The sequence below is a fragment of the Seriola aureovittata genome, chromosome 5 (assembly GCF_021018895.1).
Source record: "Seriola aureovittata isolate HTS-2021-v1 ecotype China chromosome 5, ASM2101889v1, whole genome shotgun sequence".
Lineage (NCBI taxonomy): Eukaryota > Metazoa > Chordata > Actinopteri > Carangiformes > Carangidae > Seriola > Seriola aureovittata.
The window spans coordinates 8,131,951-8,144,853 of record NC_079368.1 but is presented as its reverse complement, the minus strand read 5'-3'; the positions used below and the strand labels follow the sequence as shown (position 1 = coordinate 8,144,853).

Genomic DNA, 12,903 nt, shown 5'->3' with positions numbered 1-12,903 from the left:
CTACAAAATCCAGTATATTTGTTTAATATTTTACTACCACCCACCTGGGATGCAGGATAAGCCTAGCTCCAGCAGAAATGAGGCTGCAATTAAAGACATGCAGTGGTCCGGTCATCAGTTACAGTTTTCACTGGGTCATCCGGGCCGGCGTGCTCCAAAACCACTGCAGAAGAGACTATTAGCTGTTGGATTTTCCTTCCTTGTCAGTTCCAATTCCAGTTAGACCAAGCACTCTATAGTACTATGCAATTCACTCTTATCATTTCAAGAGCAGAGACACATCTCATACAGTGCACACAGTCACAGAAAAATCTTTCTACAGCCTTCAAATGTGATGAGAGTCGTTTCTCCACAGGGCAAGTAATGTGACGCCTCCTGCATCGCTTTGAGAGACTGCAATATGAGGTCCACAGTTTTCTTCTCATTGGTTAGATAAATGTTTGGTGTGCGTTTAGTCATCCCCAACAGTCCTCTGTAGTTCATTATGTAAGAGTCTCCGGCAGTTTTTAGTATATGAAGACCTAGAAGGTTATATTTGTGCGTACACGAGAAGTTCACACAACTCTACACACAGGCTCTAAATTGGGATCCAGTAAGACTATAACAGGGTTTGTACTGTGGGTGATTCCACTTGCCAAATATCCAGAAGTGTGGGTTTGTTGGCTTGGACACGCTGACTGCTGCTGGTAGCTGTGAAACTTTGCCAGTCTATGAGAGATATGAACATGTTAATGTTGTGACCAGAGGTGGGTAGAGTGGCCAAACACTGTCGACACTATTGTCTCCAGCAGCAGACGCATACAGTGACAATGTGATTACAGGGGTGGTCAAATCAGGCTCTAATCTTAATCTGAAATGTCAAATATCAGACGACTCATTTAGGCTTATTAGGAGATAATGATGTGATGTGTCATCATGAATTGGCTGTTAAATACAAGTGCATGCACTTCTTTATTCATTTATTTATTTATTTGGATCCCCACTAGCCAATACCAAGGTAGCAACTACTCTTCCTGGGATCTATTCAAGTACACATTACATCATAACCTAAAACAATAATGTAATTAAAATCCAAGACAAGGGGGAACAAGAAAATAACGAAACAACAACACCAACAATAAAATGGACTTGACCACTCTACTGGACAGTAATCCAAGTGAGTAAGAACTAATGTTTGAACAATGTGAGACATGTATTGTTGAGGAAAAAATTCAGACCTCTGCATATGCCTGCAACAGTTTTTTTCAATCTGTTTTGACCACTTCAATCTGCTATCTAATATCATTCAAAGGAGTCTGCTTATTCCTGTATAGACAAGTTTAACTGTGGCTTACGTTTAAGTCTAAAATTTGATCCAAGTACAATACCTTTTGTTTTTGATAGTTGAACTAATTTGTTAACCCAATGCCATAAACTGATTGTAATTCCCTATCCTACTAGACAATTCCCCAATTGATACTGATGGTAGATATAGTGTTGTATCATCATACATAACTGCTGATCTAGAACAAGAGAGAGAGCTCATTGGTGAAAATAGAGAATAGTAATGGCCATAAACAACTTGAAATACGATAACCGAGATAACAAACGATTTGATTAGGTGGGACAATTTGCCTCTGACTCTGATGGGAAGAATAGAAAAAGTAAGAATGAATGGATTACCAAGGTTGTTGTTCCTGTTCCAGACAATGCTGATTGTGATTCCTAGTTCTACTTAATATTAGCCAAAATCATATTAAAATTCCTATGGCAAATTAATAAAGCTAGAATCAAATATAAGACATTTCTTTGCCCAAAAGAGAAGGGAGAGTTGAATTTACCCAAATGAAAAAATGACTACTGGGTAGCACAACTTAGAGCTATAATTATGTGGATAACTAAAGAGACAGAGGCAGTGTGGGTAGGGATGGAGCAAAGAGTATAAAATATACCACTGGAATCACTTCCATTCTTAACTGAACTACCTCAGAAGAAACCTCAGATTGGTAATGATTGGATCAGGGGAACGATGAATATGTTCAGCATTAAGGAAGAAATCAAAATGTTCAAATCCTAATTTTAGGGCCGCAAAAATAGCAATGAAGCCAGATTTCTTTATTATCTAGGATGGACGCAGGGTTTAACTAATGGGCAAACAACAAACAAAGTGTTGATATATATTGTACAAGTGTTTAACTGGCAAACCATGAAATCATTTCAACAACTTGCACAGGAATTCAGTCTGCCAGCTCATTACTTTCATTAAGTCCTATAACTGAGACAGAACCTCCAGAAACATTGGGAACGAGAAAAGATTTGCAAAGATTAATGTCATTTACAGAGGGAGAGACAAAAATGGGGAATATGAAAAATTTACAAAGCACTAAAACATGAATCTAATGACAATAATTTGGATGTCAAAGAAAAGCCCAACATGGAGGAGTTAGAGTTGGATGTGAAAATGAGGCAATTTAAAACTCCATTTATCATTTCCAAATACAGCAATACAGCTGAACTTTGTTGGAGGGGTCCTTCGCGTGTATTTTTGGGATTGCCCAAAGATCCTGGATTTCTGGAAGAGTGTTCAAAAAGAGATCAACGCTACTTTTCTAACTCTCTTCATCGGGCTGCGATGACTAAACACGCCTTGTTAAAAACTGTCGAACACTGTCCAATATTTACATTACTACAGACAGCAGGAGTAGCATGTACTGAGTGTGTAGTATTAAACTTACTTGCATCTCTGCTCTCATGTCAATACATGCCAGCACGGTTTCCTGATGTGCTGACCTCAGACCAGCGCTCGCTCACAAATCTGAGATCTGCTAGCGATATTTGAAAGCCACACGCTGATAATCGAAAACGACTAAAGCTAGGTCAAGCGTGTTTTACCTGATCTGAATTTCCCGCTGTAGCGTTAACTATTGTCCTATAGAACGCGGATTGGTCCAAAATGTCTACTTTGACGTCCGCGTTAAGACGTCAAATGTACACGTCTTAAGACGTAATTGACGTGATAACTATGAACGCTATGAACAACGTCATGAGGAAGGAGAACAGCGTCAGCAGACCGAAGGGAGTTAGCATGAATGTTACGAGGTAAAGGTAGGCCTAAGGTTTTTTTTCTCAATACAAATAATTATTCAAGTTGAAGGAAACAGAATGCTACACCAGGCTACCGAGACTACTTAAAAAGTTAACTATGTACATGTAACTGAATACCCATTACTACCCACCTGTACCTGGGACTTACTGAAATGCTAATATGAAGTGTAAACTACAGGGATGAAGAGGACTGCAAGGAAGTATCCTGTATAGTCACAGGAGTGCCATAAAAAAGAATAAATCTGTCAAAGAATAAGAAAATGAATGTGGATATATAGAATAATTAAACCAATAAGTAAATAAACATTTAAAAATCAATATATTAAATCCCTATGTTTATACTTTTATGTATTTATTTATATTTCACATATTTTTATTTACTTTTTCTTTTTTTTTTCCCTGTTCCCACATTTCCACATTTATTTTCCTACTCTTTTACAGATTTACAGATTTTTTTATGGCACTCCTATGACTCCACAGCAAAGGAGGTTTGAATAATGTTAATAAAGTTGGCTTTGCACCTAAAATGCATTCAACGCGTTTGTTAGACCTCAGTGATGTACAGTACTCGTTTTGGCCATACTAAATGTGAACATAATGTTTGTTAACAAGAAAACTGCACTACAGCTTTGATTAGACCACTTCTGTGGTATCTACAATACTAGCATATGTTCCTTTAGTAATGCTGACGAATGGTGGATGGTTAGTGACTACAATATTGTGGTGGGTCTCTTGTACTGTAGCAGAACTGTGCTTCATTATGTAAAGAACATGTTAGACACATGGAAAGTATAAACTGTACTCAAATTTTCTAAATTGTCAACTGAAATAGCTTGCCAACAGTTAGCAAACTCTTACAGACAACAGTATGGAATATGGTGAACATGAATAAATATACTAATTAAGACTAAACAACCATACCTCTCAAAATATTATTTCCACAGATTTGCTCTAATTTACCAAAGCGTCAAAATGTACAGATTTCCATAGAAATTACTCACCCACATGAACTGCTGTGTCCAAGTTTAATCACAGTTCATAATATCACTTGACTTGACATCTGTCTTGGTCAGTGACCTGAAAACATCCTCATGTGCAAATTTTAAGGACATTCACTGGCATTTCACTCTAAGTGCACCTCTGAAGTTTCCTTTGATCTAATTCAAAGAGAGGAAACAACCTGCCCTCCAGGGGCTTACTTCCACTTTCTTCACTAATCTTGTTTGGTTGATTACACGGAAGTCAAGCGCTTTGTGCAAAGTGCTCATTAGTCCTGAAGTAAACAGCAGCCTCTGTTTCTTTCTGTTTTCCTCTAAACAAACTGAGCCTCCAAATGTTTGGAGTGTTAAAAGAACTGAGAAAATAATCGTAATTATGTCTGACAAATTCAGAGGTGTTTGCTATTTAAAATATCTCGAGTGATCCTACAGTTTTAACTAATGAGTCCAGCTTTATCACATTCAATATGACAATATGAAAGGAAACAAACAAGCGTTCTGCAAAGACTTTCTACTCTTTATTTTCAAATACCTGGCTTAATTATTCTGCTTCAATATAAAATACAAGATATAACTTAAAAACATAAAAAAAAACATTAATAAAATGTATCAAATTGAAAACGTGTGCTCTTGAAATATCATCCAAGAGTCCAGCATGACTTTTTTCACAATTAATATTTCAGTCATCACACACAGTGATTGGGATAAACACAACTGAATAAGTTAAAGTTTCATATTAAATATCAAGAAGGCACTTTTATAAGAGTTATGAAATGAATTGATGAATCCCATTCGTTTGATCTGAAAATATTTCTTCCGATTAAAACAGAATTCAGTAGAAATTCTTACAGGGAATATATGTATATCTATATTTTTTTACATTTTGCTATTCCTACAAGAGTCCTGAGCTGCAGCAGTTTTACATTCAGTTCACATGAATAACAGTAAATATACAAAAGGACAATGAGGACATAAGGATTATACAATAGTTTATATAAGCAATTTCTTTCTGAAAGTAAAGTGAGAAAACTGTTGCCACTCTCATATCTCCATGCTAAATACGAAGCTGCAGCCAACCACTTAGCTCAGTACAAAGAAAGGAAACTAAGGGAAACAGTTCTGTCCAAAGGTAACAAAATTAGCCTAAAAGGCGTATCTAAGGCTCACAGTCTACCATGTCATATCTTGTTTGTTTATTCTGTTCATTGTAGTTTTAAGAGGGGTGTATGGATGTACCAGCATCAGTGATTTCCTGGAGCGTCCACTAGTTGCCTGGCCTACGAACAAACCTCACAATGGCAGCAAGACTCCAGGAAGACACTACACCTGGCCAAGAAATTGTTTGGCACATAATACCCCCTAAAACCATGACGTGTCATGAGCTTTGTTTGGACCTTTGGACAGAACCAGGCTAGCTGTTTTTCCAGTCTTTATGTTAAGCTAAGCTATGAGGCTGCAGGTGGTAGCTTCATATTCACCATACACACATGAGAATGGCATAAATCTTCTCATCTGTCAGCAAGAAGGCCAATAAGCAGATTTCTCAAAACGTCAAACTAGTCCTTTAAAGCCATTAGACCAAGAAATGTCCAAAAGTGATACCCAACATGAAAAAAAAAATGGCAGCAATACAGGACGTACACCAGCGTATAAATCTGATGTGCTGTCAGTTTTCATTACATCTCATCTAAGGCAAAGCGATATGTGCAGACAGGACACTTTATTCTAGCTGTATAAAATTGCTCAAGAACAGTGTATCATGAGGTCTGATGTTACTTGCACAAAGTGGGTCACACACGCATTATACTTACTTCACTCTGGTCAAGAGATCATCTCTGTAATGCTGTTGGATAGTGAATGGCAGTCTTATTATAAAGCTGCTCCCTGCCTCATCACCACAGGAGCAGCTGACTGCTGTAAGGTTGTGAACCATGATATCCATCACTCAAAGACTCCAACTATTATGATGAGTAAAAGGAGGAAACCTGCAGCACCACATGTAGCAAGGCAGAGAAGTTTCTGTCAAAAACAGAAGAAAAGAGGAGTCAGAGGGGTTGTTTATAAAGATCTGCACTACAAATCCTCTAAAACGTTCCACGGCTAAATGCATGAATGAATTCATGGATATATAGATGGAAGGATGGACGGATTAATGTTTGGTTCAAGGAATGGAGGTTGTGGATGTGGAAGTGTCGTTACCTCACGCAGTAATCACAGTAGGTCTCATACAGGAGGTTTAGTTAGTCCAACAGACAGGCCAACAATTAGTGCAATGACAGCAAGCAGGATCAACAGAGCAAAGGCAAGGATAATGTATTTCTGCCAAGTGAAGAAAAGGTTGTTATTTGAACTACGTCTAAAACTCTCATACTATCAAAAAGGCTATAAACAGTTTTAAGTGGTCACATGTGACTACAGTTTGCTACTTGAACTTTGACATCTTGTTTAATTGACATTTACAAATGTTTTAATTCGTGACAATTTAGCAACACATAACTAGAAGGAAACACATACCCTCCGGGATTTTTTCTGGTATCTCACTGCTTTCTTGGTCTCTTCCTTTGCACGAAAAATGTATTCGGCCGCATTGGAGATGTTCTTCTCAATGTTGTTAACCATATCCCCCTGTAAATGAGAGAATCACCATGCTTTTATATATTGTGTCTAACAGATGTATTGGGGGTGACTAGCTTTTACCATGTAACTTTATAATTAGATTTATCTGTTACCTGCGTCTCTACCAGCATTGCCATGTCCATGAACATGGCATGCAGCTCTCTGATGCTCGACTCCAGACGCATGATGTCCTGGTGTCTTGACTCTATCTCATTTACGGCCTGACGTGTGATCTGGGAATCAGAAATGATCTGAGGAGGAAATAAAGACAGACAAGGTTATATAATTTATCCAAAAACACAAGCATGTGAAAAAGGGGCTTGACAGCACACTACCTCACCCTAGACAATTTACTCCTCCACCACCACTAGATGGTAGTCATAGCATTTAATGGTGAAATAACAAGATACTGCACAGGAAAGAATGAGAAAACTTACATCAGATGTGAAGATCGATGGATTTCCACTTTCTAACATCTCCTCCAGCTCCTCATTAGTCGTCACTCTTCCAGCTAAAACCATAACAATAATTTAAAAAAAAGCAATCATTAGTTGATTCATAAATTTTTGTTTTCCCTAGAAAAAGTGATTTTTTTTTTTTTTTTAATTGTTTGCCCACAACCAGCTCCTAGTACTTAAAATATTATACTTAAAATGTTATGTTAATGGTGAAACTAGAGGAATATATAATACAAAATAAGGCATGTTGTTTTAATTAGTGGGCCATTTTGAGAGCAGATATTTTCACTTGTCATAGTTGGTGTTGCTAATAACATTACCAATGGCTCTGCCTGTTCTGTTCAAGTGCCCCAGAAAGCCATACCAGTGTGACAGAGAGCCAGGACTGAACTAGGACCTGAAGGTGAAGCAGCTAAATTGAATTCATCCATCATTAATCTTATCACTATGGTATGTCCAACATTTTATTTGAGTGTCAAAAAATTGTGTTTGTGTGTGTGTGTATATGTGAAATTTCTGTTGTATATAGTGTCCTAAAGATTTCCACATTGGAACGGAAAAATAGTGTTAGGGCATGTACGCTACTTCCTGCTCACATTTCACAATGCAATGCAGAGCAGTTTATAAGTGCGACGATGAATCTTAAGTGTCTGAAGTCTTCAGTAAACTCTTGACTGCATATTGCAATGAGGGGTGATGAAGGCTGCAGTACAACTGTAAAATACAGGGGGAGACACAGACATATACAATAACATTTATGTCACTAGATTTTACTGTGTAGTATGGCATCTTGTCATACAACTGTAGATGTAGGCCTCTCTCTTGAATATTGAATGTGTTTTTATTCTGGGAAGAAAATGAGAACATTACAACTTTCAATCAGGGTGTGTGCTGCATAAGGGCTGTTTAATAATCTTGTTCATAGTGAATAAAAGTACAAATGAATCCCAGATAAAGAGAAGCTGCCAATTGCACATCAGACCATAATTAAAAACGAAGAGGCTGTTGTCCCCCAACGCTCAGAAACTGGCTCAGAGACATTGTGCTGTGCAACACAGTATCATTTACAGGGCTCAAGTAAAGACTTTATACAGAAAAGGCTGTAGCCATTCATAGCTCCTGTGGAGAAAATTGAGTCCTGAGATTTTTTTTTATATGACACCACTCCTACTTATGCCCTTTTTATTATTCCCTCTGGACCTTTGATTCATCATCTGGCATTAAAATACGGAGGACCAATGGACTGAGCTCTGTCTATGACTAAAAGATGACTTATCTGAGGCACCCTGTAATTAGTGTTCATCGTTCATGCAGCATGCTTTAAAAACAATAAAAACACGACTCTGACATTCAAGTGAGTGTTGCACTAATATCTTGAATGTAAACAACAAATATCTGTGCTTATCCCTGGTACAATATATACTGCTATGCGTTTAATCCCAGGATAATACATTTGTCTGGCAGTGTTGTGAAGCTGCTCTGTATATAAAGCCCACTGTGTGAGGAGAAGAAGCCTCATTGTAGCTCTGCTGATTGAGCTGACAGAAAAATAATGTCTCTGTTATCCACCCAGGGGACTCTGCTACAAACACACTGCTGACTTTCCCCCAAGTAATGAGAGGTGTATTGTATTGTTTAATGGAACGCCAAATTGAGATTTCATTCGAAATGTAAAAAGACACACTGGTTGAAGTTAGTCACTGCAAGACTTTAAGAATTTGGGGTTTTGAAACACATGCTGAGGAAAAACTCCACATCTCAGTGCAACTGTTGCTAAAAACACCTTGATCAGAGGACTGTTAATTTAGATAATTTGATGTTTAATCACAGTCAGCTCCTGCTGTGGTTTTCAGTTTATTCATGGATAAGGGTCGTACTTGTGACTAAGATTAGAAGTGTCTGAGGAACAAAGGAGCCCGGCACCCCTCACAGAGAAACAGCTGCTGAAACTCTATAAACAGAAAGCTTTCTTTTCCTGAAGCCATGCCTCCTGTTGTACAACCCCCTTCCCTCGGGAGACAGCTCTCTGTGCAGGTGCTTACTGTATGTCACACACCTTTTGCAATGGTTATTCCTCAGAGAGATGCAGCCAAACACAGTAAAACACACCGCCATTACAGCTCATCAACAGACATCAACGCTATCACTTCTGAAAGATGTAAATGAATGGTGTTAGTCTGTGAAAGCACAGACCGAGGTTCATGTGGTCGTGTCAAAGACAGGTGAACTACTGTTATACAGGCGGCTGAGCCCTCTGCCCGTTTCCCAGGCAACACAAACACAGCGAGGTGTCTCCTGTATCAGGCTCTTCCGCCTGCAGTGTGGAGAACTAGAGCCGCTCATTAATGCTGGCCGCAGGGACTGTGGGACACAGTCCTATTTTTTGCCTTTCACTATTGTCTCATGTTACTCATACATGCATAATACAATGCACCTGATACACACCGTCTTTGCATTTGTTTTTCACTGTCATTTTAAACAGAGATGACCAAACACACTCCTCAGAGAAATGCTGGAAAATATCAACTAGCCTGGTTGCAAAGACAAACACAATGAACACAAGCTAAAACTAACAATCGAGTGTGAATGTTAATATACTGATATACTCATTTATAGTGTATATTATTGGTGGTAAATCTCACACTGGCTAAATGTAGATTATGCTGCTACAGACACTAATGCTGCTATTTTACACATCATGGTTGATGATGTAAACCACGTTTTCAAGACATTTTTATTCATTGTACCTTGTCAGGACCTTGTATGTATCTTTATATAACTGGTTGCTACTCTCTTGTCTAGCTATTGTCTGTCTGTCTATCTGATCAGTCCTACTTCTCCAACAAGGCCTCATTAAACTTCCATAAAAACTCACAAAACAATCTAGTGTTTGTGTGTGATCAGTGGTGAAGTTGGTATGTGTAAAAGAGAAAAACCCTGACACCTTAAAGAAATCTGAACAGAATCCTGTCCTGCCGCTGGTGTCTGTTTATCAACAGTTAGGCTGGTGTCCAGAGAAGCAGAGAGGAAACCGGTGGAGTCTGTTTCCTGGATCCTGTCCTAACAGCGCCTCAGGGTTTTATTTGTCACCCTTTTATCTCTAGATTTCAACATCTGGCACTCACAAATCTTGTACGTGCAACCAAATTCAAGCCACAGTAATGTGTGTAAGGAGTATTTCATGTCAGCATTAGCAATTTACATCACTAATATTTTCCTTAAAAGCTTCAAAGATTGTTCCCTAAATAGCCTATAGCCCATCCTCTCTGGCCGGGGGGGTCCATTACGTGTCACTTACTTATCTCCAGCTGTCTCTGGATCCTTCCTTTGCTTCTTTCCCGAAAGGACACTTGCGTCTCGTTGTACTGGGTCATGACCTCCACAAACTTCCTGGACAGCACTGTGTGCTGAGGACAAGTGAAAACACAAGGACTAAGGTTGAAAATGTGGGTAAATCCAGACTGGATTTCATTGTGAATATTGTATCATTTTCCTTATTTTGAAAAGTGAGGTTTTCAGTCATAAAAATGTTTCCTGACCTGTGTTTTCTGGATCCTGAAGTCAACTGAGGATCTGTTAACCACATCATCTTTGGGCATACTTTGCTCCATGGCTTCAGAGGGAGAGAGTTATGGTACAACGTAACACAACAGCAGACGACATCAGCTTTTGTTTGGTGCAGTTAATAAATATCTAAGTGACAATCACGTAATGGTTCGACTCACATTTTAGTTTCGTTCGCACAACGTTGGCATTCCCTTTGATATTACTGGTCAGCGCATCCAGCTGATCCTTTGTTCCTTCACACACAAACACACAGAGAGATAGGAAACACATCAGACTGGGTTTCTTAATGAGAAAAAATAATGTCATCCAGCTAATCACTGTGACTCTCCCTCCTGTAAATATTGAATTTACTGTGATTTCATCTTGTAACTTGGCAACAACACTGCAGAGGTCACACAGCATAAAGCACGGGCGTTTAGTTTGTTTCCCTGGTGACCATTTCCACGTCATGGATCTTAAAACATTCTAATATGTTACATTAAACTCAATCACTAATGATGCCATGGCACTGTAAAGTGCTGGAGAGTGTTTGTCTAGCAGGGTCCTCAGCCTCAGCTCACACACCGAACAAGGCCAAGGGCTGATTGTCAGGTCTTTAAACACTGTGCACATATGGCCCTGTTATATAGCTTCAAATAATTGTTTTTTTAAGTGCTAAACTGTTTCTGTTTAGTTAGAGAAAATGTGTTATTATTCATTTATGTCCACAAACATCAGCAGATGACAGCATGTTTAAACCCCTAACTGTTAAAAGGTTCATAACAGAACAATTCAAAGCCCAAACCACGGTGGTTTTTGAGTTTTGAGGCAAACTGCTGCTGTTTCCTTCACAGGTTTCCGGCCAGCCAGTCACTCATTTACAATGAGGAGGAAAATGCAACAAAGGAAGAGAGACATTTGTTGCATGTTCACTCTGTGCCTCAAAAGTCAAACTCCAGCCAAGTGTGCTCAAGGCAAATTAATGCACAAGTTAACCTTTGAAAACTGCAGACATGTCAGCATCCTGTGTTTTCTTTTTCCTGTTTTGTTTTTTTTTGTTTGTTTTTTTACAAAGACACACTTACTGTCATCAGGGTTGGGTGCAGACAGGATCATGCTGTGCATCTTCCTCACCTCCTCCACTTGGTAGGAGATCTTATCAATGAGTCCTCTAACTTCTTCCACCTAAATCAACCAATAAATAAATGAACCAACAGTATCAGTATCCACGTGCACATCCAGTGCACATCCTTGAAGTCACAGTGATACCCACCCTCCTGAAAAAGCTTTCCATGAAGCCATCTCTGTCCACTGTGACTGCAACATCCTCCTCTGCTTGTGTCGTACTCTGAATAGATGAAAAATGTCCTTGAGTGATTTATATGAGCAGCCAGGATCATTTACCTGTCTGCGCAGTTAAAGCAAGAAAAGACACTTACAGCGGTTAGTTCAGCCAGTCGATCCTTCATCACACCGATCAGCTCGTCTCCTGGTCAAATAATTCTATTAAAACACCCGCTGGCTCATCCTGGAAGTCTCCATGTGTAGAGTAACACTGAGCCACCTCACTGCGGGCCTACATTTACAGTGTTATTAAGACGACAGAATTGGGAAGAGAGCGCGTCAGGTCTAAAAGTTTGACTTCTATCAAAACTGAGAAGATACAGCTCTGAAAAAAAGAGAGCTCTACAAAAATAAAAGTCTAAAGTCACCGCTCCTGGTCCACTCTGTGTCGATATTTGTCACCGCACAAGCGCTAAGGATCCGTAACAGATCCACAATATCTCTTACCCTGGGTTACGCCTTTTCTCCCACCTCACTCTCCCCCCCCCCCCCCCCCCCCCCCCCCTCTCTCTCTCTCTGCCTCGGGGGAGAGAAACTAGTCCACCCTCAATTAAATTTGATCAGCCATTATGATAAACCAACTAAATTAATGTAATCCTATTATATTTTGAAAAGATAGATAGTAGAGAAGAATTGAATATTACATAACCTCCATTAAAAACAAGGCTACTTCTAACTAACAAAGTACACTCTATTGTGGTTTGTTACATATAAACCACAGAGATTTTTTCTGTCATCAGATGATGAATTTTAGCTTGACAGCAGACACACCAGCAGGCAGACATGAGAAGAGTTGAGTGAATAATAGATAAGCAGGACTTGTTGACCACCTGGCCACACGGTGGCGCTGTTTACCA

The 12,903-nt window shown here is 39.1% G+C and overlaps 2 protein-coding genes across 33 annotated transcripts in view; both read right to left on the bottom strand.

Moving 5' to 3' along the window:
• The window catches only part of rimbp2b (RIMS binding protein 2b), an 86,848-nt gene extending 86,486 nt beyond the window's left edge, over nt 1-362 (bottom strand). For 8 of the 31 annotated variants that reach the window (XM_056375925.1, XM_056375936.1, XM_056375926.1 and 5 more), the window contains exon 1: nt 45-359. The gene's annotated coding sequence lies outside the window, so the exon portion shown is untranslated. Of the gene's footprint in view, nt 1-44 lie in introns of all 31 variants that reach the window. The other 23 variants (XR_008827816.1, XM_056375941.1, XM_056375944.1 and 20 more) reach the window with 8 other exon arrangements.
• A 4,225-nt stretch (nt 363-4,587) lies between these two features.
• On the bottom strand, nt 4,588-12,492 carry stx2b (syntaxin 2b). Of its 2 annotated transcripts, XM_056377410.1 has the most exons (11): nt 12,142-12,492; nt 11,976-12,050; nt 11,788-11,887; nt 10,882-10,956; nt 10,696-10,769; nt 10,455-10,563; nt 7,136-7,209; nt 6,812-6,949; nt 6,597-6,707; nt 6,282-6,401; nt 4,588-6,101 (listed from the first exon to the last, which is right to left on the bottom strand). In XM_056377410.1, exons 1-10 carry the CDS (start codon nt 12,169-12,171, stop codon nt 6,306-6,308), a joined length of 882 nt encoding a protein of 293 aa, XP_056233385.1. In that variant the 5' UTR covers nt 12,172-12,492; the 3' UTR covers nt 4,588-6,101; nt 6,282-6,305. The 2 variants fall into 2 exon arrangements, with proteins under 2 accessions (XP_056233385.1, XP_056233386.1); XM_056377411.1 differs by lacking the exon at nt 6,282-6,401.
• Nucleotides 12,493-12,903: the final 411 nt, after the last annotated feature.

Coding starts and splice junctions, on each gene's coding strand:
- stx2b (XM_056377410.1), bottom strand. CDS start 12,171: ATGAAGGATCGACTGGCTGAACTAACCGCT. Junction 11,888..11,975: donor TGGAAAGCTTTTTCAGGAGG/GTGGGTATCACT, acceptor TGGTTGATTTAG/GTGGAAGAAGTTAGAGGACT. Junction 10,957..11,787: donor TGCACCCAACCCTGATGACA/GTAAGTGTGTCT, acceptor TTGTGTGTGAAG/GAACAAAGGATCAGCTGGAT.